Source organism: Equus asinus, chromosome 24 (assembly GCF_041296235.1).
Source record: "Equus asinus isolate D_3611 breed Donkey chromosome 24, EquAss-T2T_v2, whole genome shotgun sequence".
Lineage (NCBI taxonomy): Eukaryota > Metazoa > Chordata > Mammalia > Perissodactyla > Equidae > Equus > Equus asinus.
In genome coordinates, this window is record NC_091813.1 from 68,981,248 (window position 1) to 69,009,204 (window position 27,957).

The following is a 27,957-nucleotide window of genomic DNA, read 5'->3' on the forward strand; positions in this document are numbered from 1 at the left end:
AAACAGAAATGAAACCAAAGACTGAATATTTATATTCATGAGGTAAAACAAAATTACTTTGCCAAGTGTTTCAGTCAAGTGTTGACAGGAAATTAAACCAGAATTCATGGGGGAATGAATTTTCTAAGTTTTAGATTTCAGGCAAAGTGAGTTATGAGGAGCTGTTCTTGGCATGAAACCAACTCCCTTCCTTCCAGTAGAGGGTCTCTGTTCCTGTTACAAGTGACTCGCTGGGCTTCTTCAGTGAAGTCCCTTCTCCATGGAGGTCTTGGCTTCTCCATTCACCCCAGATAAGACCTGTAAAGCATCTGAGCTCCTGGATAAGAAGCAGCATTTCAGGACAATTCGGTATTGGTGTGATGATGAAATCAATGACATCATTATCCCAGTTCTCCGGGTACAGCCCATGAAGAGCTTCCATTGTCTTCTCACAACAGGCCCTTACAGTGGCCTTCAAAGCACAGACATTACTCTTCAGTTATCTCAAAGCTCAGCCAAGGGTTATGAAAGGTTGAAGCAGGATTCAGAGCTACCCTGAAATAGCTAACCACCATGCTTACAGAATAAGGCTGTTTCAAAGTACATTTCATACAGACCTTCCACGGCAACAGAGCACAATGCTGGCGCAAGGGGAACAACTGAACAATGGACACGAAATGTCCAATTGCAGTTGGCCCGATGATGCCAGGCCCTGGAATTCACACACTCTCAGAAATGCACCGTGGCCGTTTCTTGGTTAAGAAAATGTGAGCTGGGGTTTGAGCTGAGCCAGCTGCAGGTCCCCTTCCCGACTGCCACATCTGCCTCTCTGATGCGTTTCTCCTGCTCCCGCTGTCTTGGGGGGCACCCCCTCTTCATGGTGAGGTATAAGCAGACAGGCTGCAGGCATAGCCCCACGGACCAGCCCATTCCAGGAGGAATTCCAGTACAATTCCACTCCCTGTACATGCTTCACAACGTGTGAGCGCTGCCACCACAGCGAGAAGGACACAGGACTCGGGAACTCTCCAAAACACTCCATGTGGTCACCTTTCCTTAATGAGGAAACAGGTTTTGCCTCCTACGTGTCCACCAGAAGTTAATAAATATTGCTTCCTCTTCGCAGAGTTCTGCTCATCTTGATAGGGTCTACTGCAGAAGCTAACCTCCCCTGCGAGGCTCTGCACACTCTCTGCCTCCGTGGTTTCAATTCATTCCACAGATCTCCCCAACTTTCCACCTCCTCTCCCATAAGGAGCCTCACCTTCTACACTCTCCCTTCCTCTTCCACTCTTCCCTCCTATTTGCCACGAAGAAAATTCTTATTGTCTTGCCCATGCGTTAAGTATGAGAAATGGAAAAGCCAAGTGTGCAGCCCAACAGAGCCCTGGCGGAGAAGGTGGAAAGGACAGTGAAAACCAGGAGGGGCAGGACAGTGTGCTCCTCACAGAGATCATCACTCCAGTAGCAGAATTACAGGAAACAGGAGTGGAGCAAAAGTGAGGCTACAGACCCCTCTGGCATCTGACTCCATTCCCATGTCACAAATGCTAGCAGGCAGAATGGCCCGGCATCCACCTCCTGACAATCAGAGGTGGCAGATGCAAGCACAGTCTTCCAGGCTTGTCACTCATACTTAGTGCATTCCCAGACCATCAAACCAGGGAGCAGGTGTAAACCATAAAAGGGGCATTGGGAGCTACAGGAAGGGCTGAGGGGCCAGAGCCAGACAGAGATGAGAGAGCAGACAAGTCTTGTTTGTGAAGAGCATGAGGGGAGCGTGACCTGAGAACTGTGGATGCTCTTTCACACACACCATCTTATATCATCTCAACTGGCCCGGGAAGTGTCCTGAGGGTAGCCCCAAGGCCTGTGTGGCTCCCAAGCCCATGTCTGCCCCTGCCCAGGCCCACGGGTAGCTAAGTGCTGTCTGTTTGTGAGGCTGGGGACCAGGGTACAAACAGGGCCCCGAGACTTTACATCTTATGGGATCTTTTCTGAGAGTAAGGGTTTAATAGTCAAGACAACAGTGTGGGCTTTGGATAGGACAGCCCAGTGCCAATTGTGGCTCTGCTACTTATCCTTTATGTAGACTTTGGGCAAATGGCTTAAGCTTCTGAAACTTAATTTCTTCTGCTGCAAAGTGGAGTTGTGAGGTTTAAATGGCAGAACACATTGCAATCAGCCCAGAGCCTGGCATACAGTGTGGACTTGATAAACATTATTATTATATTACTAGCTAGACTACCCATTGTTTGAGAGTGCAGCTGGAAACTCTGGGGAAGGAGAAAAGGAGAAATATCCAGGAGGTCGAATTGGAAAAAATTCCAGCCATCGGTTTGCAAGGACCAGCACCAGCCTTGGGCCCTCGCCAGTACTGGCTCTCTGCCCTCAGTTCCCTTCTGCCTACAAAGCGCCCCCGCCGCCGGCGCCGGCTCTGTAGGCCTGTCCCGGGAGAGGAGCAGAGCTTTCCAGTTCTGAACCTGAGACGCGCGGCCCGGCAGTGCGCGCAGGCCCACGAGGGGACCACGGCTCAGAGGACTCCGGTCTGGGTCTTGTCCAGCCTTCCGGGCACTGCGCCCAGGCGGCCCGGCGCATGGGGGGACAGGCCGCCCCGAGCCCCAGCCCGCCCCGCCCGGGGGTTTTCAGGGTTTTCTGTGTCTACGATTTCCCTCCGTGTTCTCCGAGTTGATGATTTTCTGCAGAAAAACGGCTGAGAAAAAGAACCGATTTCATTTCCAGTTCCCATCACCGCGATTTCCACATGGATGTGACGTGGGGCCGGGCTTCCGAAATGCCGGGTGACTCACTGGGACACCCCGGCGGGGGCGGGGCGGAGGGGCGGGGCCAGGCCTGGAGGACAGAGCCGAGGCGGAGGCGGGGCCGGGGCGGAGGCGGGGCCGGGGGCGGGGCCAGGCAGGGCGGAGGCGGGGCCGGGCCGAGGGGCGGGGCCAGGCAGGGCGGAGGCGGGGCCGGGCAGGGGCGGGGCCAGGCAGGGCGGAGGCGGGGCCGGGACGAGGGGCGGGGCCAGGCAGGGCGGAGGCGGGGCCGGGGTGGAGGGGCGGGGCCGGGCGGAGGCGGGGCCGGCGGCGCGCTCGCGGCTCCCGGGCTCCCCCGGCTCGGCCCGGCGCGCTGCTCCTCCGCACGCTGCGCCCCCTGGCGGCCGTGGGCCGGGCGGAGCTGGCCGGCGGCGTCACGTGCCTGGAAAGTCCCGGTGGAAATCCCCGCGGCGCGGCGGTAAAACAGAAAGGGAAAAGGAGAAGCGGCAGTCTGCCGCCCGGCGCCCCGAGAGCCGCCAGCGTGCAGGGCGCCGCCTCCGCCCGCCCCGCGCCCCAGCCCGCCGCCCGGCCCCGGCCCCGGCCCGGCCGCACAGGTAAGCGCCCGCCGCGGGACAGCCGCCCTGCAGCGCCGGCGCGGGCGCTCGGCCTCGCTGCCGCCCCCCTCCCGGGCCCCTCCCGACGGCGCGCACCCGCCTTGGGGGTCGCGGTCCTGAGCGGGGGGCGCGTCCGCTCCCGGCCCGCCGTCCGCGTCCTGCACCCCGGTCCGGGCAGGCGCCTGTTGGGGGAAGAAGGACACCTGCTCTGTGTGCAGTCTCCAAGCCGCTGACGCTTTCCTTGGCAAGCCGGGCTGCTCCAGGGTCTCCGGGCAGCGTTTGCGGCGTCCTCTGGACCACAGCCTCTATTATGGAGCAGCCGCTTACTGCTCCCTTCTCGTAGTCTAAGGTGCTGCTTTGATCTTTGCAATTCTTTGTGCAATCTTTGAATTTTTGGAGGGATACTTTCCAAAACTTCGATAAGGTATTTGTTGATAGTGTCAGTGAGGTAACAGAAATGGAAAAGAAGCGTAAGGGTAACATTGTGTCTTTCCCTGTAAGGACCTTGTAATCATAGGTCAGGGACATTTGTTGTTTAATCCTAAGTGTGCAGAAGTCCAAGACTTGGGAGTTTGGGCAAGGAGGCGATTCTGCAAGCTGTGCAGGGCTGCACCTGTGGGTGACATGACACTGGACTGTGGAACATTGACGTTTGCGTGGCTTGCATATAGGTTTACAGCTCTCAATATTTGAGATCTTTGCTGAAAGATCTTTGGGTCAGAAGAGAATAATAGAAGAGTCAGAAAAGCAGAAAGAGGCAGCACTTAGCTGGTTTCAGATTGTCCTACTCCATCTGTTTCCACCCGAGAGCGGCCGGCGCTGCAGCCGCAGGTGTGCTGTTGTGGGACTAGGAGGGGGCAGGTGGTGGAAGACCTGGCTTCTAGGCAAAGCTCCGCCTCTGGACGGGTCAGGACCTGGGCAGGACCTATGCTTCTGTTGCCTTAGCTGCAGACTAAGGTGGTCGAGAGATTTCAGGACGGGGAATGAGGTCGTCTTTGATTTTTAGCGGCAGCCTCCAGAGCAGCCCTCAGCCTTCTGTAGCTGGTCGGGCAGAGCTTGCTGAGTGATGGAATGACATCGTGAGAGAACTCTTGCCATGCCACAGACGGGAGGTGTGCTGATGTTTTTGTTCCTTCATCGTGTCGGTGGTCCTGCTGTAATTTTGCCTACTTGCACCTGCAGGGAATTCTGACATCACAGGAGAGATTACATCTGACCCAGAGAATGACTTCTCCCAGGCCTCACCTGGCAAGCAGATTAGGAATCCCGATCCAAAACAGAAAACTCCTCAGAAGCAGCCTCAGGTCATCTTGTCCCTCTCGCCTTTGAGTGGTCCACAGGCATTTAAACCACCTCATCAATGGCTTTAAGAGAGCCTATACCCACCAGGAGTGGATTCCCTAAAATCCAGATTTCTTCTCCCACTTACATAGGTTTAAGGTCTGTCTCAACTAGGATCCTGCCCTGGCAAACGGTATGATGGAGGAGTGGGATTGATAATCACTGTGAAACTTCCTAGGGAGTGTCTTCATGCTCTGAAACCACCTTTGTCTTCATTTTGGAAATTAGGATGTGCGGCAAGGCACCCTACAAAGGGCTGGTGAATGAGAGCTGCTCTCCACACAGCTCCACCCTGCAAAGACCCCACGTTGCATCAGCTCACTTCATTCCACTCTTGGCATGGGTTGTAGATGCTGGTTTTGGGCCCCTCCTCTTGCACTTCTCCTGAGTGGCTGCTGGCTGGAACTTCTTTCCTTGTCTGCTTCCACACTTCCATTTCCTTCCACCAGTCAGTTAGGCTTGAAGATTCCAGGGTGAAGACAGGGTGGGAAATGCATCTCAGTGTTGGTACCTGGAGGAGGAGGAGAAGTCTGGTTGGCAGCTGAGCTGAAATCATTGGGCTCCAGTGTCTGCTCTTGGAAGTGTAGAACTTATTATTCTGTTACTGTTATTATTCTGTTTCTTATTCTGATGTTGTAAAGGTCAGTGGAGAGGTTCTGAAAGACTCCTGTTGGTTTGCTCTTAAAATTGCAAAGCATCTTGCTGGAAATAGGCTTTCTCATTGGTCATAAAACATTCAGTTTAACTCTTTATAAACATTATAATAAATTTTATGAATCAACGCTTTATAAATATTTCTCTTTGGGGCTAAAGAGGAAACTGATCAGCAGCCTGGGTGACAGCACAAAATTGCAGGATTTTTCACAAAATGTTTACTGTCATATCATGGGAGTAGGTGCTTAAAAGGGAGAAATCAAGACTTTGCAGAAGAGCTAGGTTTGCTTGGGAAGGGTATTAGGGGAGGAGCCACGGCCTTGCCTGCTCCCTCATGCCTGTAACCAGCACTCAGCGCCCCTGAGGTCCGGTGGCAATCCCTCAGGCTGTCAGCATGAGATGGGAGCCTGAGTCAGCCAGGAGGTGCAGCATCTGCTGCTGGCAGACGGGCTCAGCTCCCTGATGAACGTTACTGAAAACGCGGGTTATCCCCCTCCTCTTCAGTACCCGCTCTCCGCCTTCCTTCTCTTGTTTAGACTAATCTTTAAAAGTGATGTAACTTAAAACACTCCAGTGTGAGTTAATCTTTGGGGCCAGCTAGTATCCTGGGAGTAGAGGTGACTAAGATCTTTGCCTACAGATTAGTATAATGACAAGCTCAAGCACTGGGGTTTCCTGCACCAGGTACTAGGGAGCAGGGTCAGAGTGGCTGACGGAATGGGTTTCCCCCTCCAGGTGCCGTGATCACAATGGCTGAGCATGTCCTTCCTCAGGCTCTGTATCTGAGCAACATGCGGAAAGCTGTGAAGATAAGAGAGCGGACTCCAGAAGACCTTTTCAAACCTACCAATGGAATCATTCATCATTTTAAGTCCATGCACCGATACACCCTGGAAATGTTCAGAACTTGCCAGTTTTGTCCCCAGTTTCGGGAGATCATCCACAGAGCTCTCATCGACAGAAACATCCAGGCCTCCCTGGAAAGCCAGAAGAAGCTCAACTGGTGTCGAGAAGTCAGGAAGCTTGTGGCACTGAAAACGAACGGTGAGATTCGCTGATGTCTGGGGGGCTCCTGTCGTGCGGCACCTGCTCATTCAGTTTTAATGGCATTGCCCCAGCTCCAGTCTCCTCTGATCCCTAGACACCATAGCATGGAAACTATATGGGGCATGTGATAAAAGCAAGCTGGCTTCCTGAATATTTTTATTAAGGATGCTTTGTAGTTGTGTGTGTTAGAGAGCAGAGCACACTGAGGCTTGGGGATTGCGTTTCTAAACACTTTGCTTCCCCCACCCCCGTTAGGTGACTTATGTATCTAATTCTTGCAGCTGTTTAATCATCTGTGAAATACCCTTTCCTGGCCGGTAATGGAAATATTAAAAGGCTTTAGGTTCAAAAGGAAAGCCTGGTGTGAAAACTGGTATTACTGTTGTCCCCACTGTCAGTAGGAAACACTTGTGGTAATGACATTACACTTGCTGAATTGGTGGCATTTTATGGGTTAACCAGTGCTTGGCTGTTGAGGGCGCGAGGGTCGCAGCAGCGTTCTGTCGTCTGTGGTCCCGTGATATGACACGGGAAGGTATTTCAGATTTTAGTGCAGGTGTCAGCCTTCTATGTCAAGGTTTTTAGGGGTTCCCAGCCCTGAACTTCTTGCTGTCTGTGCCTGTCTGCCTCTTGGCCCTTTATTACTAGTCTCTGTTTCCTGCTGTAAGCTGTACTGTTTTGTTTTTTAATTATTTCCTTTGAGGGAGAATGTGTACATCATAGAAGCATCCAAGCATGCTGTTTCTCGCAGCTACAGAATGCTACATTGTAACGTAGCTATTACCAGGAGCAGCTAGACTGTCCGCCTTCAACTGAGTGCTCCTTGTCTGGGAAAGAGCAGGAAGCTCAGGTCCTCTGCCAACGGCGGTCCTAAACCTTCCTGACCGAAATGACACGTCCACGCGCAGACGATGACTTGATGAGAATGTTAACTGAGATGCGTGTTAACTTTGGCCACGTCTGACTCTCGTGACTTGGAGTGACTGGGATATGTTTTTCGCTTTGCTTTGAGGAGTCTCGTGTATCACCCCAACATCTTGCCTGTATTTTCAGAGCGTAGATTCTTAGAAACATCAGTAGAGAGAAAACTGGGTGGCTAGTGTTTACACAGTTCTTGGCATTAAATCAGTTGATGCACAGAAGTAGGTAATTAGGTTAAGTCATCATCAAGAGGTTTATATTCTTGACAGTTTGTGATTTTAACTCTCTCTCGTTTTCTTACAAAAAGAGATGGGGTCGACTTTGGGAGACTTGGAAACAGATTCTGCCAAATAGAAATGTGGTAGAACGAGGAAAACCTTCTTATCATGAACAGAATTAGTTGACATTTTAAGTTCACTTTGCTCTATTTCCTTAAGAGAAGAAATGGACATAAGTAGTAAACACTTGTTTTGCAAAGATAAGTCATTTAAATCAACAAAGATTCACCTTACAGATAAAACTACAAAAGCCAGTGCCTTTTGATAACATTTTCTGGGAAGTAGGGATTTTAGGCTCAGAATGCTTTTATTTCTCCACTTTCAAGAAAATTCCTTAAAATTCTGGAAAAGGAAGAAAAGCTGTTTAGGGGAGGGGAGAAAGCAAATGGCTTTTCCTCTCTGATTTTTATTAGCACCTGTTTCTTTTTTTAAGCCCTCCCCCACAGGAGGGTTCAACAGAGTCAGTGGTCTGTTTGGGGAGGGGGTGATTCACAAGTTTGCATTTGAGGATATGAGACTGCGGTGAATGAGGAAGGGAGTAGGTGGCACAGAATTGAAACTTCATGCGAAAAATTCCAGCGTCTATTGGCTGCAGCAATTTCACTTGTATAATGAGTGGCTTATTCCAGACCGCCCTGACCACACCCACTTGGAAAGTCCAGGGTGCACTTGGCAGTTTAAATGTCTACACACCAGAACAAAAAGTACAATAGCTGTTGCTCAATTGCTAGTCAAATAACTTAGCGCTGGGGAATTCCAGATGTTACTTAGGGAATTTTGTTCTGGTGCATCTCAATCAAGAACTGAAAGTAAGCAGAAGAAGAAGAAGGAAGGCCTTATCTGTGCTCTAGATTTTGCAAAGGGGAAATTTCAGCAGAACACGGTCATTGCCACACGGCTTGAGCCATCTTCACTGTTTGTTCGTTTGGATACTTATTTAGCCAGTGTTTCTAAGTGTGTAAATTGAAGGCATACTGTCTGTGGATATACATTTGAGGGGTTTTCTTTGTTGTTTTGGTTTTTCTTACGGTTTGACTATAACGAAAACTTGATAACATTTCACATAGCTTTTATTGCCCTACTTACAGAGCAGTGTAAGAAAACAGGTGAACCTTTCTTTATAAAACCAGCTGTGCACCTGCCAAAGGAGATTGATTTAACTTTTTTAATTAAAATTCCCCCCAAATTTTTATTGTTTGGAGGTTGTAAAAAATGCCATCTCTTGAATGTGGATCTTAACCTGTGAAAGTAACAAATTAATAGAATAAAATTAGATCTCTTTCTCAGAATGCTCAAAATTCTTAAAGTGCTAGCCCTAGACACTGGATTTGTGCCAGTGTAGACACCCAGGCTCTCCTTAACTTTTAGAAAGGGCTATGCAGCTGTTAGCCAGCAGGTTCACGTGAGGCGTTTCTGGGGGCCGTGGCAGGTAGGCAGCAGGTAATTAGTTTGCAGCTCTCACTGTCACTTCACAACCAGGAGAGGACATTCCAAGGCCCCAACGGCAGCAGGGGACGGTCCAGCCGTTTATCACGAAGTCACAGCCAGACCATCCCTGTCCAGCAAACGGGCAGGCCAGCCTCCTGGCTTGCAATGGGTGCCCGCTGTGGTCTCCTAGAGTTAGAGAGTCAGTGCAGAGTTGTGGCCAGGACATGGAAGAGCAATGGAAAGGGACAGCCTTGAGAGATGGTAACCCGAAGGCCTCATGTCACACAGGGACAGAATCCTCAGAGAGGTTTAGGAATGGCCCCCAAGGCCACTCACGCAGTCAGGGCAAAGCCAGGCTGGAGCCGCGTCCCACAGGATCAGGCCCTGGTCTCCGGCTCTGTTGCTCTCAGTCACTGAAAATGAGAGGAAAAGGATGCTTTTCTTCCTTAAAGCTGACATCAGCTTGTGAGCTGTTGTCATTTGGCCCCTGACTGAGAAATGCGCCACCTGCATCGCCCACCCGCCCCACTCAGCCACGAGCACAGCAGGGCCGGGTTGGTTCTGACCCGCCCCTAGGCCCTTGTTGCGGCTGCCTGACGTCCTTGCTCTGTCCGCAGGTGACGGGAACTGCCTCATGCACGCCGCCTCCCAGTACATGTGGGGCATCCCGGATACGGACCTGGTGCTGAGGAAGGCGCTGTTCAGCACCCTCAAGGAAACCGACACACGCAACTTCAAATTCCGCTGGCAGCTGGAGTCCCTGAAGTCTCAGGAGTTCGTGGAAACGGGGCTTTGCTACGATACCCGGGTACGTGTTCTTTCCTGTTTGGCATCTGTCGACTGGGCTCCATGGGGACACGGGACCCTCAGGCCGGCCCTACTGTCAGGAGCACGTAATGGGCCAGGTCACGTGCGCTCGGCCGAGCCCAGCACGGTCCACAAAGGACACCAAAACCTCCTGTCGCAGGAGCCCGAGGCTCCTGTCAGCCGGGCGGGCGGGTGCAGCTCCTGGCTGTGGCCATGCACATGGCCGGGTCCCTCTGATCCTGGCCCTCCCTGCGCCTCCTTGGTTCTTTGGTCCGATCATCCTCTGCTTGTTTCCTGAGCCTGCCACTCATGCTCAGGCGCCAGCCTCCCCGGTCTCGGTCACAAGCTGGGAATTTTGTGCTCATTTGGACAAGGGGCTCCAGTGTTATGCCTCATCAGGGATTTTTCTGAAGGCAGGTGCTGTCCCCATCCTCCCCCATTTCTCAGTCTGCCTTGTAGTGGAAAAAGTAAAGGAAAAAAACCAAAATGAGGAAAAAAGGGTGATCATTTGAATGATGATTTCCAGAAAGGGGAAGAGTAAGCTGAGTTAAATAAATGAATAATTACAGGTGGAGTCAGAATGATTTTTGACGCAGAATCCCTTCAGTCATCTTTTTCCATCTCCCCTCAGAACTGGACCGAGGAGTGGGACACCCTCGTCCGAATGGCGTCCGCGGACACCCCGGGGGCCCGAGGTGGCCTGCAGTACAGTTCCCTGGAGGAAATACACATATTTGTCCTTTGCAACATCCTCAGAAGGCCCATCATTGTCATCTCAGGTGAGAGACCACCCCGTGTATTTAAGTGCGTTCCCGCTTTGATGTCCTAACTCCTGGGAAGAACCCAGAGCACCACAGTTACAGGCCAAGTCGAATTTGATGGGAGTCACCTGAGGGCCTTATTTGTTCTTTCTCTTTCCTTAAACAGACAAAATGCTGAGAAGTTTGGACTCGGGCTCCAATTTCGCTCCCTTGAAAGTGGGCGGGATTTACTTGCCTCTCCACTGGCCGGCCCAGGAGTGCTGCCGATACCCCGTCGTCCTTGGCTACGACAGCCACCACTTCGTGCCCCTGGTGACCCTCAAGGACAGCGGGCCAGGTGAGAAACTGACACTCGATTCCCTTTGTGACTGCTGGCAGACAGCGTGCACCCTGCTCCCTGGGAGCGTCAGGCTTCACTCTTGCTCCTGGTTGAAATGGGCTCCCTGAGCCTCCGTTGTTGAAACTCAGGGTTCTGCCATGTGCATGGTTAGCGGCATTAATGCCACAGCAGTGATTGAAGCCCCTGCCTTTCCGTGTAGGGCGTGGGCAGCCCCTCAGCACATAGTTACAGGTAGAGGTGCGCCTGTAGCATCACCATGACGTTTCTGTAACACACGACACTTGGCACACAGAGCGCAGCCTGGCACCGAGGAATGCAGCTTAGCTGCTGTGGGGACAGCTAACTGTGCAGTTGAGTCCATCAAGTGCGTTATTTTGTTTCATGGCGTCCTCACAGCATCCCAATGGGCTGTAAGCCTTGGTAGCCTCAGGTCACAGGGGAAGCACTTGCAGCTCAGAGAAGTTAAACAACTTGCTGATGTCACAGAGCTTGATAGTGGCAAAGTCAGGATTCGAACTCAGGTCCATCTGATCCTGAAGTGTGGAGATTTAACCAATGAGATCCGCCCCCTCCAGGCAGCTGAATACTCTGTGAGCTTCCTGGAAACTGCATTGTCTGCTAGAGTCAGTGCACTCTCCTTCCACGGCTGGGCGTGTAGCCAGAGCGTGCTTTTCCACCCCATGCTTGCACCCTTTCTGTGCCTGCAGAATTTCACCATTACCCCTCTGTGGCCTCACACACAGTTTCGTTCAGTAGAATCATATTTCGCTTGTGTTATTTTTCCCTCAGAAATCCGAGCCGTTCCCCTTGTTAACAGAGAGCGAGGAAGATTTGAAGACTTAAAAGTTCACTTCTTGACGGATCCTGAGAACGAGATGAAGGACAAGCTGCTGAAAGAGTATCTGACAGTGATGGAGATCCCGGTGCAGGGCTGGGACCATGGCACCACCCACCTGATCAACGCTGCCAAGTAAGGGTTTCCCCCCGCTCCGTCCTCGGCGTCCGGCTCCTGCTTCAGCCGCATGAGCTGCTCCCGCCGGGGCCTTGACAGCGAGCAGCTCTGGAGCCGGTTTCCCCCGATGGGAAACACACGGAGAGGCTTGTGTGCGGGCGGAGGCTCACCTCAGGCCTGCTGACTTTGGTGTCAGATGGGAACAAGTGCTGGTTCGGAATGATCTCCCTGCACATCTGGAGGCTCAGACTCAGAATTAAGAGTGTGTTTACATCAGAGATAGTAGTTTTTTTTTTTTAATTGCCCTGGTCTTAGATCAGCAAGTGAAAATTCTTGGAAACAAAAGCCTTTCTCTCTTGGCTTCTTGGCGAGGACAGACGGACAGACACATCAGACACAGACTGGGTTGCAGAATGTGTGTATGTGGCAGCTGTATGATTTTGCCACATGGAAAGTGGGGGAGAGACCCAGAGTACCTGGTGTGCAGGTGTCCAGACTTTAAACGCCAGCTTTATGATAGAGACACCTGTTTCTTAGAACTTGAAAGGCATGAGAGGTGACCACAAAGGCGTCAGGGAATTGGTTTCTCAGAGTGGAGATTCACAAATTACGGGGTGTCTGAAGTCAGCAACACCTCCAGGAGTGTCCGCCTCTCGGTCGCTGTCAGCTCTAACAGAGATCAGGCACAGGTTTAAGAGGAATGACAGCAAAATGCAGAACACAGAGTTCCAGGGTAGTTTGTACCATAAAGCAGACAAGCCCCAAATGAGTTCACTGAGTCGTGTTTTACTAAGAGTTTGATCTCTGAGATGTTAGAAAGTGAGTGGCTTTTTGAAAGAGGAGACAGGAATTCAGAGTGGAGGCAGCCCCAGAGTGGCCCTTTCTTTGGAATTATCTGTGACTTGGGTGGACCCAGACGGATTAAATATGGTGGTGATTCTCAGGATAATGATGTCTCAGCGGCCCTGGGCCGCCGCTTTCCTGTGGGCCTGCGTCTCAGGGAGCCGTCATCAAGCCGTCTCTGTATCCAGATTCTGAGAGTCCGCACTGTGAGCTGAGGATGAGAGTCATTGTGTGTGTCTGAGTCAGTGTCTGTGTCACCTCACGTTCTCCCTCGTGGTCCTCAGGTTGGATGAAGCGAACTTGCCCGCAGAAATCAACCTGGTGGACGACTACTTTGAGCTGGTCCAGCACGAGTACAAGAAGTGGCAGGAGAGCAGCGAGCACGTGCGGAGAGAGGCGCCCGCCCAGAGCGCTCTGCAGCCTTCGCTTCCGCACCTTTCCCTCATGGACGACAAGTGCGAGACGCCCAACTGCCCATTCTTCATGTCGGTGAACACACAGCCCCTGTGCCACGAGTGCTCAGAGCGGAGGCGCAGGGGCCCGAACAAGCCCCTGAAGCTGAGCTCCCGGCCGGGCCCTGAGGCGCTGCCCGGCGTGGCTCTGGGGGCCTCCCGCGGTGAGGCCTGCGAGCCCCCGGCCTGGAGCCCCGAGGAGCCGGCTGGGGGCCCCCGCTCGGCCCCACCTACGGCCCCCAGCCTGTTCCTGTTCAGCGAGACCACGGCCATGAAGTGCCGGAGCCCCGGCTGCCCCTTCACGCTGAACGTGCAGCACAACGGCTTCTGTGAGCGCTGCCACAACGCCCGGCAGCTCGGCGCGGGCCCCGCCACCGAGAGCGCCAGGCGCCTGGACCCTGGGCAGTGCCGCGCCTGCCTCCAGGACGTCACCAGGACCTTCAACGGCATCTGCAGTGCTTGCTTCAAAAGGACTACAGCAGAGCCGCCCTCCGACCTCGCCTCTGGAGCCCCCTCTTCCTGCCATCAGCGCTCCAAGTCAGACCCCTCGCAGCTTGTCCAGAGTCTCTCCCCACATTCTTGCCGCAGGCTGGGGAACGAGGCCCCCGCCGGCTGCCTATCTCAGGCCGCTCGGACCCCTGGGGACAGGACGGCCACAAGCAAGTGCAGAAAAGCTGGCTGCATGTACTTTGGGACTCCAGAAAACAAGGGCTTTTGCACCCTGTGCTTTATCGAGTACAGAGAAAACAAACGTGAGTGAACCAGTGATTGGCTTCCTACCCCCGTCTCAGACCCCTGCCTGGGAGGCATGTGTTCCCTAACCTCCAACACAGAGCCCCTCTAGGTGGTGGGGTAGGATGTGGCCTGCACAGAGGGACAGTCACAGTGGCTCTGCCAGCCACACACAGAAGCAAAAGGCAGAGAATGCCACGTTCCGGACGCTAGAGAGCCTGTGGGTGGAGTTCACAGACCTGTTTGCATAAGGTTGTCCGGTGTTGCCTTTTTAGGGTACAGCTCAGACTAGACTTTTTTGAACTCTGATATATAAGAGAAACTCCAAATCTGAGCAGCAGTAGTTGGAGAGAGGGCTGTCTGTGCTGACCTTGCGAGAAAACACGGGGGTTTTAGAAACCTCTGGTCCTAGAGCAGGAGGGAACGCTTGGCCCCTGTTCCGGTCCTGGGATGAGCAGTGCAGCTGTGTAATCTCTGTTTGGACCTGTCCACGGCCCCAGTGTCAGCGTCTGTCCGCCTAGGGACCCACCTGTGGTTCTGATCAGCCTCAACTCTCTTCTAGGTTTCGTCGCTGCCTCGGGGAAAGCCGGCCCCACAGCCTCCAGGTTCCAGAATGCCGTCCCCTGCCTGGGGAGGGAGTGTGGCGCCCTGGGGAGCACCGTGTTTGAAGGATACTGTCAGAAGTGTTTCATTGAGGCCCAGAGCCAGAGGTTTCATGAAGCCAAGAGGACGGAAGAGCAGCTGGTGAGACACTTTGAGGTACTTGCCCCCCGCCCGGTGCCCTCGCTGGAGCGGTTCCTTCCCATGGTGACGCGCAGACTTCACTCCCTGCCGAGCCCCGGGAGGAACGGGAGGAGTCGCTGTGGCCCCGGGTTGGAAGGGCAGCACCTGCTGTTAGTTTTGTGCCCTAAGTATGGTTTAGAATCCATTTTAAAAAGTGAGTAAAATCTGCCATAGGGGCCAGCCGGATGGTGTAGTGGTTAAGTTCATGCACTCTGCTTTGGTGGCCTGGGGTTCGTGGATTCAGATCCCAGGCATGGACCTAGCACCAATCATCAAGCTACACTTTGGCAGCATCCCACATACAAAATAGAGGAAGATGGACACAGATGTTAGCTCAGGGCCAATCTTCCTTACCAAAAAAATAATAAAAAGTATAAAAATAAAATAAAATCAGCCATTCAATAAAACCACTCAATGCCTCCAGAAAGCCAGATGGCGATCAGAGATTGTTGGATTGGTAGGAGAAGCACAGAACTACTCGTGTGCTTATCACGAGGAGACAGGGGAGCCAGAGTGTCCGAGCCCCTCCGCTGAGTGGTGTACACAGAAGGCACACCTTGGTTAATAGGTGCCTCCCGCCCTGTTGTCCACAGAAAATGGGGTCTGTTGAACAGGACAGCTTCCTACTGACCCACATGGAAGGGGCGGGCTGCGCATGGCCCTCAGGGGACCGGTGGTTCCTCGGCCTCCCTGGGGCTGGGTCTGCCTCTGGGATGGGGAGGCGGCGTCCTTGGGGAGCAGCTGTTCACAGACCGCACCAGGGGCTCTGGGTCCCCTGGTCGTCCGAACTCTCTGTGGGGTCCCTGCCATTGTGTGAGGTCATGTCGTACCCGAGACTCATGGTGACGGTGCCCTCTGCTCTTTCCACCAGAGGTCGAGCCAGCGCAGGGACGTGCCCCGGGCCGCCCAGAGCGCGGCCAGGCCTGAGTGCGCCCGCACCTCCTGCAAGAACATCCTGGCCTGCCGCAGCGAGGAACTCTGCATGGAGTGCCAACACCTCAGCCAGCTTGTGCCAGCTGCCCGGCGCAGTGAGCCAGCGCCCGAGGAGCCCCCCAAGCAGCGCTGCCGTGCACCCGCCTGCGACCACTTCGGCAACGCCAAGTGCAGCGGCTACTGCAACGAGTGCTTTCAGTTCAAGCAGATGTACGGCTGACCGGTGGGCAGGCCGGCCCCATGGCCGCAGCACAGCACTCCCCGCAGCAGGGCCCCGCGTGTCTCTGAGCGGGGAGGAAAGATAAGCACTCGGCTGTGACAGGAATGGTCCCAGGTGGCCTGGGAGCGGCGCCCATGACTGGCGGCAGATGGCGTGGGGTCTGCCCCGGGCACCTCCCGCCAGCCAGAAGGCCAGGGACTCGGTGGGCTTCAAATGCACGCCAGGACTGCCTCGTCGTGGTCTGGTGGGCTGGGAGGCCAGAGCTGTGGCACCTGCCCTCCGTCGGACGTTCTCCGAGCCGTGAGGCTGCATTCCTGGCCCGGAGCCTCCGAGGGAGCTCAGAAGCTCAGGGAAAATGGACACGTGCAGAGTGTCAGCAGTTAATGGCTTTTTCCTCCCTGCCTCGTCCCTGTGCCCCCGACAGACATGGCCAGAGCAGAACCATCCGGGGGCTGTGAGTCTGAGGCTGCTGAGACAGAGTTCGTTCACACTGAAAAACGAACCAGCTGCTTTTGACAAAATGCACCTTTTAGAAGTCAGACTGTTCCAGTGGGGAGCCTGCCACTCGTGGCCGTCGCTGTCTTCTCTTCTGAAGAGGGTGGCTTGGACTGAGGTGTGCACATCCTGGTGTCCCCTTGTGTGGCAGATGCGGCAGTTTTTCTTATGATGGTAAATGCTGCCCTAGGAGTTGAAACAGGAGAATGAATAATAATAACGTGTTTTCTGGTTGTTGTGGGGGCACGGCTCATCAAGTTTTCACGAACTCAGATGACTGTTTTGTTGTGTGTTTATAACTCACTTTATTTATTTTATTGCAAATATCAAAGTTATTTAAATGAAGCTGTTCCTTCTTCCCTGGGGAAGGCTCTCTGGTGTCTTCCGGAGGTAACACCCTCGCCCAGGTCGTGTTCCGACTGCAGCAGGCGTTGGCCCCCTCGATGCCTTTTGGGGCCTTCCCTGGGGGAGGACGGATTGTCACCTACACCCAGAAAATCTCCTGCTTCCTCTGACTGAGGCTTCGGCAGAGCGCTTCCCAGCTGCCCTCTGGGAAAGTGTTCTCACAGAATGTGGATGCCTCTGAGTATCTACCTCCGTAGAGAGAAGACCAGGAAGGAGCAGGTCCCAGGGGCAGACTTGGCCCTCGGTGAGGTCTGGGGTGCTGGGAAGAGACTCCAGTCCAGTGACATCCCCGCACTGGGACCACAAAACCCCATCACCACAAGTAAGAGGAGCCCTCTCTGCCCTTGGCCTGCAGATTGTCAGTGTGCTTTGTGTTCCTGTCGTCCTTGTTCTGGAACAAAAAGGAGGGAAACACATTGTCCCCAGAGGCGAAGGCCACCCCCATCGGGTCTGGACAGGGACCTGAATGTGTGCCATCTGCCACTCGCAGCCTTCCTGCCTGCCTGACATGCTTCCTCCTGGAGTCCATCTCCCTCACATTCTTTGTAATTTCTTTTGGAAGATCCCAAATAAACTCTAGCATTTTCTCTAGTTCTTTTAAATATGATATTTTAATATTTTGTGTGTATTGATATTTTCATTCTTAATGTGAAAAACTGGAATTATTTATACTTATTATAGAAAACATTTGAAATTTGCACATTTAGTTGTCCTTAATAAACTGCTATGTACTCTGTTTCTTGGTTTCTCCAAGTTTTCCTAAATAAGTATAACTTCTCACAAAAGCTAACGTTAAAAAATAAATTATTTAAGAACAAATTTTGATGTGTTCTATTTACAAATGATGAAAGAAAAAGACAGGCTTTCATGTTAAGACCTCGCCTCCCCAACAGCTTTATTTCAAGGTGTCCCTGGGCAGGGGATGCATTCCTATCCCGGGGGTGGTCAGAGGACTCTGTGGAAAGAACTGTGTGAGGGCCAGCGCCTGGTCAACAGCGGGGACGCCGAGGCCGAGATGGGAGGGAGGGATCGGCCTGCCAGTGTGGGATCCATGAGTGGCTGGTCCCTGTGCCCCCAAGGCTCCTGCCCTCAGCCCTGATAAAGTGCCCAAAGGAGAAGCAAGGGAGAAGCAGAGAGAGGCAGGAGAGAGGGGGAGAGGGGAGGGTGGGAGGATTCCCAGGTCAGACCTGGCAGCGCCAGTGTCCTGGGAAATTATAAAATGACGTATTCTCCCCTGAGAGAAACGTGCCCCCAGGGTTGGTCCAGCAGGACGGTGTGGCTCACGGAATCTTTCTTTCAAGTTCCCCGGGAGACTGGTCATCAGCCAGAGTTCAGAACCACACTTCTAAACGATTATTTATAATCTCGTTAACTTACCGTGGGAAATTTCAACATAGAACAAAGTGGAAAAGAGTATGATGACACGCCCCCATCCACCATCCAGTTTCAACAGTTATCAACACTTTCTGAATTTGTTTCATCTATCACCCCTCTGGCTTTTTCTGGATTGTTTCAAAACAAATCCCAGAGATGTTGTCCTTCCCCCCGCAGAAACTGCAGGCGCACATCCCCAGCTGATGCGAATATGTCCTTTTCACATCACCACCACTATTACACCTAGCTAAATTATTAATGCCGTCCGATCCGAGTGTGTATTCTAAGTTCTCACAAGAGAACAGAGCCCTGGGGCTTTTGGTTGCTAACGTTTCCTAAGGCTTTTGTTCTGTGACATTCCCTTTTAACTTTCCATGCTATTAATTTGCTGGGGCGACTAGGCCATTTGTTCTGTAGAAGAGCCCACATTCTGGGTTTGCTGATTGCTTTCTTGTGGTGTCACTTAGCTTGTTTTTTCCTGCTTCTCGTTAGATTCTGGTTCACTTAGGCAAGACTCGTCTGCAGGTGTGTGCCCACTGCCTCCCTCCCCTAGGAGCTCACCCACAAACCCTCAAAGGGACCCCCTCTCTCTCCTCCCTTCTGCCTGCCCTCTCTCACCCCCCATTAAAAATACAGTGCTTGCATCAGCATGATGAACAGAAGCATTTGACCATAAGTCATCAGCATTTCTAAAATAGGAAGTGACTTATAATTAGCAAGTTACCTCTGACTCAGAAGACAGGCACAGAGACAGGGAGATGCCGCCGGTGGGAGGACAGCCAGGGCCCAGGAGAGCAGGGCTCCCGTCTGGAGGACGGGGCCCTGTGAAGCCTGCACACGATTTTACATTGAGGGGTGTATGTTATTTTTCTGAAGAGGGCCCAATCGGTCGCTTTCTTCAGAGTCTCAGAGAAATTGATGACTTTCCAAAAAGGCAAAGAATGCAGGCAAAAGAGGGCGGAACCGTGAGACTTGGTGGGAACCGGCTGTGCCTCGGCCTGCCCTTCACTCCCGGGGCTGCAGGATGTTGCCTTCACCCCACAGGGGTGTGACCCCACCTCATCCAAAAGGACCTCGTCAGACCTCATCCCTGCCCTCTTCCTCCCACGCCTGGGGGGGCGGGGGGGGGGGGGCGTTATCGTCCTCCTACCACCTCTGGACTTCTCTCCTCCTACATCCGAACTTCCAAAATGCCTCTCAAATGCACGCCTTCCCTGTGCCTGTGCTGAGCCGGGCCCCAGGCTCCTCCTGTCCGTCCCCCTCAGTCCCCCTCTGCTGTGCCCTGTTTCCCGTGCCTGTTGACGCTCTCCTCTAGTTAAACTCCCAATGGCTTTCAGCTGCTCCCAGAGCTCGGAGCAACAACCAGGAGACGCAGGAGAAGAATGGGCAACCTCTGAGCTCCTCGTGCCGGTGCTTGATGTACGAATCTCGGGTGGAGTTCTCCCTTTGGGACCAGGGGTCACCGTCACCGGCGGTCCTGAAGTGACTGAGTTGCTGGGCTCAGAGGGGGCAGTGTGGCATCTGGCTTACCCCTGTTAGACGATGTTGCTGCCGAAGCCGATGTAGCTGTGCAATCTACAAACTCTCATCTGCACTCTTGAAGCCAAATTCCCCAGTCTGTTTACAAATTATCCAAACGAAGAATTTCAGGAGATTTTGAACCCGTTTGTTGGAAATATCAACATATCTTCACACCTTGCCAACTAACTGACATCAAAGAAGATTGGGAGTTGCTAGCTGAGTTTCAACAAAAACCTTTGCAGAGTTGATAGCTGAGAACAAAACGTAATTCATTGTGACTGAGGAGGCACCGTGACTTTTTCTTTCTGTCCATCTTCTCTTCTTTTCTGTCTCTTGCAGGTGTCTTTTCCAGCTCTGACGTCACTAACATCAAGGATCATGATACAGCAAACTTAGAATCAGACATGGAATGGCTTTATCACAAAGTGACAGATGATGATTTTTTTAAATATAATGAAGCATATTTATTAATTTTATTGTTCCTTATTGAGAGCAAAAGATGCTTTCACCATTAATAAAAATAATTATTTTAAAATATTACTTAATTCATCATTATCGCAGTTTTAAAATTCCTATATTTTGTGATTATTGTTTTATAAAATAGTATATTTTAGTTGATTTAAAATAATATATATTGTGAGTGCATGCTCAAAAGTGTTTTTAAAGATGATATGAGATCAAAAGCTTTTGAAGTCCAGTTTCCAACACGCTGTGCGATGCTCTTCACAACTGGAAGCCACTCAAGTGCCCGTGCTCGTCTCTGCCACTGTATTATGTGTATATATAAATATTTCATGGCCTTCTGTGTTCTTCCAGACTCTCTAGAATAGGGCACATTGTTGTCTCAAGATACTTTAAACTCTTAAAAATTATTGAGGGCCCCAGAGAGCTTTTGTTTATGTGTGTTATATCTATTTGTATTTACCATTTTAGAAATTGAAACTAAAAAAATTCAAAGCACAGAGCACAAGCAGACATTCCATTAGCTTCCAGAACGATGACATCATTACATGTCACAGAGCTTCTGGAAAACTCCACCGTACACACATGAGAGAGGGAGCAAGAAAGGCAGACACCCCCTTAGTGTTGTTATGAACGTGTTTTCTGCCCTTGTGGAGTCCCTGACAAAGTCCTAAGGACCCCCGAGGTCTCCAGACCGCACCCTAAGAACCTCTGCTCTAGAACAATGATTCTGAGCCAAGGGCTCCCGTCACCGCAACACATCTGCAGTGTGTTTGAGAACCCCATGTCTGTGCCCTGCCTCTGGCCGGGAACTCAGTGCAGATTCGACTGCACAGCCCTGGTAGAGAAGATCTTCTCTAGACAATGGACTCGTGCTAGGGTTTTTTGGTGAGGAAGGTTGGCCCTGAGCTAACATCTGTGCCAATCTTCCTCCATTTTGTTTGTTTTTGTTTTCTGGGTTTTTTAAATTTACTTTTTGTTGATCTTTTAATTCTTTTTTTATTGTAGTAACATTGGTTTATAACATTATATAAATTTCAGATGTACATCATTATATTTCAATGTCTGTGTAGATTACATCACGTTCACCACCGGAAGACTAGTTACCATCCATCACCACACCCATGTGCCTAATCACCCCTTTTGCCCTCCTCCCTCCCCCTTCCCCTCTTGTAACCAGTCCAGTCTCTGTTGGTATGTGTTTGTCGTTGTTTTTGTCTTCTCCTTAAGAGTGAGATCATACGGTATTTGACTTTCTCCCTCTGACTTACTTCACTCATCATACACCCTCAAGGTCCATCCATGTTGTCACAAATGGCCAGATTTCATCATTTCTTATGGCTGAGTAGTATTCCATTGTGTATATATACCACATCTTCTTTATCCATTCGTCCCTTGATGGGCACCTAGGTTGCTTCCAAGTCTTGGCTATTGTGAATAATGCTGCAGTGATCATAGGGGTGCAAGTATCTTTATGCCTTTGCATTTTCATGTTCTTTGGATAAATACCCAGCAGTGGGATAGCTGGATCATGTGGTAGATCTATCCTTAATTTTCTGAGGAATCTCCATACTGCTTTCCATAGTGGCTGCACCAGTTTGCACTCCCACCAGCAGTGTACAAGGGTTCCCTTCTCCACATCCTCTCCAACACTTGTTGTTTCCTGTCTTGTTAACTATAGCCATTCTGACCGGAGTGAGGTGATATCTCATTATAGTTTTGATTTGCACTCCTTGATAGTTAATGATGTTGAACGTCTTTCCATGTGCCTATTGGCTATCTGTATATCTTCTTTGGAGAAATCTCTGTTCAGATCTATAGCCCATTTTTTCACTTGGTTGATAGTTTTTTTGTTGTTGAGATGCATGAGTTCTTTACGTATTTTAGATATTAACCCCTTGTCAGATATATTGTTTGCAAATATCTTCTCCCAGTTGTTAGGTTGTCTTTTCATTTTGTTGATGGTTTCCTTTGCTGTGCAGAAGCTTTTTAGTTTGATGTGGTCCCATTTGTTTATTTTTTACTATTGTTTCCCCTGCCTGGTCAGACCCAGTACTTGAAAATATGCTGCCAAGATCGATGTCAAAGAGCGTGTTGCCTATGTTTTGTTCTAGAAGTTTCATGGTTTGGGGTCTTACATTCAAGTCTTAAATCCATTTTGAGTTAATTTTTGTGTATGATGTGAGATAATGGTCTACTTCATTCTTTTGCATGTGGCTGTCCAGTTTTCCCAACACCATTTATTGAAGAGACTCCCCTTTCTCCATTGTATGCTCTTGGCTCCCTTGTCAAATATTAGCTGTCCGTAGATGTGTGGGTTTATTTCTGGGTTCTTGATTCTGTTCCATTGATCTGTATGTCTGTTTTTGTGCCAGTACCATGCTGCTTTGGTTACTATAGCTTTGTAGTATATTTTGAAATCAGGGAGTGTGATACCTCCAGCTGTGTTCTTTTTTCTCAGGATTCCTTTGGCTATTCTGGGTCTTTTGTGGTTCCATATAAATATTTATTAGGCTTCTTTGTTCTATTTTTGTGAAAAATGTTGTTGGAACTTTGGTAGGGATTGCATTGAATCCATAGCCTGCTTTATCCTCCTCCATTTTGTATGTGGGATGCTACCACAGCGTGGCTTGATGAGTGTCGTGTAGGTCTGTGCCTGGGATCCAAACCCACGAGCCCTGGGCCACTGAAGTGGAGTGTGCGAATTCAACCACTATGCCCAGGGCCAGCCTCTGGACTCATGCTTTTTTGACTGTGTGTCCCTGCCAGTAAAACTTTTTGAGCATGTACTCCCATTATATGTGTATTCCAGGTATTCCAGGTCTGAGTAAGTGTACTTCCATCCCAAAAACACTAAAGATCAAATCTGATTGTCAGAGAATTGGCTACGGATGTAGTAACATAAGCATAGGTTCCAAACCATTGGGTAAAGAGAGGAGTAGACTATAAAGTATTATTTAATACAAATGAAAATGAAATAAAATGAGACAGGAAAATTTTTAAATAAAAAAAATGTTTTCCTTATAAAAATAATAAAGGAGAGGGAAAGACGGGTTAGAGTCTGCTCCTTGGGAATCTCCAGCTCCTCCAGGCTCCCTGGCCGGCGGTCAGATGGCTCCTAGCCTGGACCACTGCACCAGCTTGGCACCTGCTCTCTGGCCCTTAATTATGACCCCTACGGTGCAGCCAGTGGGATCTTCTTAAATCCCCTCTACTCATGCTCCTTCCGTGGGACCCGTGGATTACCCTGGGCCTGGAGGATTTCAGGGATAAGGGCTTGGATGAAGCGCAGGGTCCCTGAACTCTGAGTGAATTTCAGTGAACCACAGGATTGGTTTTTATGGCCTTCTGTGGACTTTCAGTGAAGTCCAAGCTCCTTAGTGTGGCCCCCGAGGCCCTTTGTGATGTGGGCCCATGGCTCTCTGCATCCGTGCACACACATGTGGAAACCAGGTGTGCCACAAGCCCACAGCCCAAAGCCTGTCCCTGCCATTCCCACTGCCCGAACAGCCTTATCTCCAGCCAACTCTTATGCAGCCCTCAGGACGCAACCCAAGAGTCCCCTAATCCAGGAACACCTTCTGTCTCACCCTCTTCAGTCTGAGTCAGCTGCTTTTCCTGGGTGTCCCATTAAACTCCATCACTTTCTGTCACTATTTTGTAAATACTGGTTAATTTGTCTGTCATCAATGTGCATTTTCTAAAGCAGAGAAATTTTCTTTTTCTGTGTGCTTAACCCCATGTCTGACACAGTTTAGACTTTCTCTGGAAGCAAATGTGGAGACAGTGCGTGAAGTCTAACGTGTTTATTAGGGATCAGAATTTCATGTTGCCTAGGGCCAGCCCCCTCTACCTCCAACCATGGGCTGAAAAATGAAGAGTATTTGTGTAAATTGTCTTGTGGCGATCACCACTAACAAATCTCAATGAGAAGGCGTGTCCCCATTGACTGAACCCAACAAGCGTGTCAATGCTAATTTGCATGGTGTGCAAATATTTTTGTGATTTCTTAAGAGGTCTAACTTCTTTATAAAGAGGCTTTCTTTGCATAGAATTCCTTAGTCAAGGTAGTGCTATAAATACAAATCAACTAGTTGACCCACACAAAATAAGTCTGGAGTTAAAGATTAACACTTTGAAGAGCTCCTTTTATTTCTACTCAGGATATATATTTCTTGGCTTGCTCCAAAATATCTCATCCTCTCCCCACTCAAATTTGTTCTCTGTGCACTTTTTAAACAACGTTTATTGAGTGCCTTCTGTTATTGCAAGCACTGGGGTACAAAGAGGAGCAAGATACATCCCTTTCTACAAGAGCTCCAATCCAGAGAAAGAAACCAAGATGAAAACCAAAGGTACAACACCATGGGAAAGGGCTGTAGTCTGCCAAAATCAGGTCAGGAAAAAAACACCACTCTAAAAATTCTAAGCAGGGAGTGATTTAATGTGGGAAATGTGATGCTAACAAAACTGACAGAATCGCTGCGGGAGAGCAGCTCAGGAAAAGTCGCTGTTGACTCTCAAAGAGTAGGAAAATGAAGAACTGTGTTTCATTCGTCTCCCTCTCTACCTACAGCAGTCACCAGGGGAGATGGTTTCTCTTTTTCTTTTGCTTTTCAATCTCTGGAGAGTTCCTTGCAGAGGGGCACTCTAAACAAGGTCCTTGCTAGCAAAGACCCTACACGGAAGGAGAGCTTGGAAGGGCTGGCCAAGATGGTAGCAATAACACTGCCCATACGCTGTGTATTTCGGGATAACCTCCCTCCTATGAAACACCCACGCCAGCCTGGATCTGAGAAAAACCACAGAGAGCTCTCCCGCAGATAGATCTGTGACTGGGAAGAACCATATTCTCATGGGGGGGCTGGTCCCATACACAAGAGACCAGGAGAAATGTCAAGGATGTTTCTCAAAGCTCCTTTACATGCCCTGGTTTTATCCTACTAACTGTATACTCTGTGATATTTACACCTTTGAGTAATCATTGGGTGTTAAAGTGTGGTCCTGGGAGGCCTCAGATGCTAAGCTTTCACACTGGAACGTTGGCTGCCTCCCGAGATGAGTTGAAGGTCAATTCGAAGAGGAGGTTAGTCATCTCCAGCCCCCATCAAGTGGAAAGAACACTGAAATCAGACAAAGGTCTGTGTTCAAGTCCTAAAGAGGCTATTTATTAACTTAAAGCCAATTTCCTCCTCAGTGGAGGAAAATTAAACAAGCCGCCACTCCTACCTCAGAGAGTTATTTTAAGGTTTAAAACCTAGAATGGGAAAATACACGTGAAGACATTTTGGTAAACTACGAATGCTGTGAAGGTCAGAACCCAAGAAGGCTCACCTGAAGGGTCTGCTAGGACCTTGGCTCAGGGCAGACGAGGAGAGGGGAGGGCGCCAGAACACATGGGACTGCCGGGATGTAGAACTGGATCCGAGGATGGGTGGCCAGACTTTCAAGTTACAGCATCCAAAGGGATATAGTCAACTTGATATGACATCACTATCTAGGAGGTCCAATTTGGGGCAAAACAGGACTGTCCACCTGTCTTGGAATGACATCTCAACAGCAGATTGAAATCCAGGCCGCGTCTTAGCACAGAGAAGGCAATCAGTATATTTTTGTTGACTTGACCAACTGACTAACAAAATAAATGAATAAATATCTGGCAACAGGAAAGCACGTTGTCAAGGCCTCAGATAAGCTGAGTACAGTTCGTGACCTGGCTCCGGGCCGGTATGGGGAACTTCAGTCAGGATAAGCTGCCCAGTGCAGGCCTGGAGGAAGGGAAAGGATGCAGCTCAGGGGCTGATGATGACAGAGCACCCGCCGCCCCCCAGCACCAAGGCTGGGCTCCAACGCAAATTCATGATGCCCCTCTGGGTGGGGTTGGGGCACCTGATGCCCATCCAGGCTTGCTCAGGCCAGCTGGGTCAGGATGAGGAAGGAGCTAAGAATGAAGTGCAGGTGCCCGAAGCTTAACAGGAAGTGAAAATAGACATTAATGTATTATTGTGGAGATTTTAGACTTTAACTACTCATCTAAAAAAAATGAAAATTTTTCTTTGGGACCCAGGGGAGTTTAATATGGATTTATTAGCTTAAAATACAACTACTAAAATTCCTTTTTTTGAAGAATATTTAATGGCCCAGGGAAATGCTAATGAAGTAGCAAAAATAGATAAAATAGTGTTTGCTGCAATGATGGTAATCCTGTGTGTGTGTCTGTAGATGAAGAGCGGGCTGGACATATCCTGCAAAAGCTGACCAGAAGTTCCAGGAGGAAATAGGCCAAAATGTGTTTAGCAGTCATTTAGGAGCGCTTCCTGGACAATAATGCTATAAATTATTTTTCTTCTTTTCTTTATAATTTTGGGTATTTTTATGATTTCTAGTAATGAATGTACATTACTTTTGTAATCTTTAAGAAAACTTTTCTTAAAACCTATTCTTCATGTTAGTCCTACAATTCGTAGAGAAAGAACACTGCACAGCCCATTCTGTGAATTCAACATGAGCTTGCTGCCAAAAGTAGACAAGAATAGAGGGAGGAAGGAAAATTATAGGCCTGACACAACCACGGGTGCAGGCACACAAACGCCAAACAGACCGTCAGCAAACCGAATCTGACTGTTACAGAAAGGAATACGGCACGAGCTAGCTGGATTATCCTAGATTAACGATTTGTGACAAATAATACAGTGCAGTACCGCACAAGGCCACACACATTTTCAGTGGAACAGCACAGAGAGGCCAATAAATGGGTGTAAAATGACATCTCAGTTGTCCCGGTTCGCATTCCCTTGATCCCCAGGAGGGCTGAGCACCCCTTCATAAGACACGTACGTGGAAATCTGCTACCTGACGGGGTGACACAGCTGAGCTCAGGGAAAGGAAGAAATCATTAATAAATGCAGTTAGAAAACTGGTTACAATTATGGACAAAGCTGAAGTTGGAGTCCGAGCCCAGACCACACACACAACCACCTCTAGATAGAACAAGGACTTACGTGCCAAAGTCAAAACTTTAAATCTCTAAGAAGAAAATATAGGTGAATATTTTTCTGACCTGAGGATAGAAAAGAATTTCTTAAACAAGACCAAATATGCTCTCCAAAGGAAAAGAAAAGATTGCTAAATGTGATAAAGAGCACACCCCCCTCCAGCTCCTCCTTCCAAAGTCGTGAGCCCAGACCCCACCATGTTCAACAAAACAAAAGTGCCTTTGGGACCATCACACGTCCTTCAAAAGCGGCGCTGAAGTTCTAAATGGCAGCAGAGTTGGGCACCGTTTCCGTTTTTCAGTGCAGTGCTAAATCACGAGAATTCCTTGTCCATTGACCCAGTTCCATGGAAGCCTGTGGGAAGGCATCAAGCACACCGGGGCTGAGTCTCAGTTTCCTTCTTCAAGCACGTGCTAACCTCGGTAAGAGAAGGTTGGTGCCAGTTTCCTTCATAAGGTGGGAATGCCTCATTGAAGCGAGACTTGAGGAGAGTCTCTATTCGGGTAAGTCACAGGCATGTCCCCCGCACCTCCCGTGAAACGCGTGGATGACTGGGTCGTAGCAATCCGTCACATCCAAAGCCGACACAGAGCTCTTCCAAAGGACTGGGAGGGAAGAGACCTCTTACTGCTGCTCTGGACACTGAGGCAAACACCTTTCAACCCCAGATCGCACCCTATTCCTTTGTGCGTGAGCAGCCTTCAGGCACTTTCTGGAATGTTCTATCATGTGCTGGAGAATAATAATAGTGAATTTCGAGGCTCCCAAAGAGTCATGTTTTGAGGACCTGTCGTTCTCTGCTTGGGTAGACAACCACCCCACGTGGCTGTCCGTACAGCTGTACTGTCCCGGGAACACGTC

General features: G+C 50.2%; 1 protein-coding gene and 1 long non-coding RNA gene across 4 annotated transcripts; both read left to right on the top strand.

The window, feature by feature from the left end:
- Positions 1 to 3,148: 3,148 nt before the first annotated feature.
- On the top strand, positions 3,149 to 17,563 carry TNFAIP3 (TNF alpha induced protein 3). Of its 3 annotated transcripts, none has more exons than XM_044754638.2 (9): positions 3,149 to 3,352; positions 6,083 to 6,391; positions 9,639 to 9,829; positions 10,460 to 10,607; positions 10,756 to 10,926; positions 11,719 to 11,899; positions 13,009 to 13,928; positions 14,471 to 14,667; positions 15,563 to 17,563. In XM_044754638.2, the coding sequence occupies exons 2-9, from the start codon at positions 6,097 to 6,099 to the stop codon at positions 15,842 to 15,844; spliced, it is 2,385 nt and encodes a 794-aa protein (XP_044610573.2). In that variant the 5' UTR covers positions 3,149 to 3,352; positions 6,083 to 6,096; the 3' UTR covers positions 15,845 to 17,563. The 3 variants fall into 3 exon arrangements, with proteins under 3 accessions (XP_044610573.2, XP_014720097.2, XP_014720096.2); XM_014864611.3 differs by having other exon boundaries at positions 3,222 to 3,352; positions 14,471 to 14,652; XM_014864610.3 differs by lacking the exon at positions 3,149 to 3,352 and adding an exon at positions 3,589 to 3,701.
- Positions 17,564 to 18,730: 1,167 nt separating this feature from the next.
- Positions 18,731 to 20,179, top strand: LOC139041786 (uncharacterized). The gene is made up of 2 exons (XR_011497704.1): positions 18,731 to 19,537; positions 19,979 to 20,179. It is a non-coding gene; the product is annotated as an uncharacterized lncRNA (long non-coding RNA).
- The last annotated feature ends 7,778 nt before the right edge of the window (positions 20,180 to 27,957 follow it).

What these genes read in the sequence shown, in the direction of transcription:
- TNFAIP3 (XM_044754638.2), top strand. Translation starts at nt 6,097, where the DNA reads ATGGCTGAGCATGTCCTTCCTCAGGCTCTGTATCTGAGCAACATGCGG. An exon ending in TGTGGCACTGAAAACGAACG is followed by an intron (nt 6,392 to 9,638) that starts GTGAGATTCGCT and finishes CTCTGTCCGCAG; the next exon opens with GTGACGGGAACTGCCTCATG. An exon ending in CCTCAAGGACAGCGGGCCAG is followed by an intron (nt 10,927 to 11,718) that starts GTGAGAAACTGA and finishes TTTTTCCCTCAG; the next exon opens with AAATCCGAGCCGTTCCCCTT.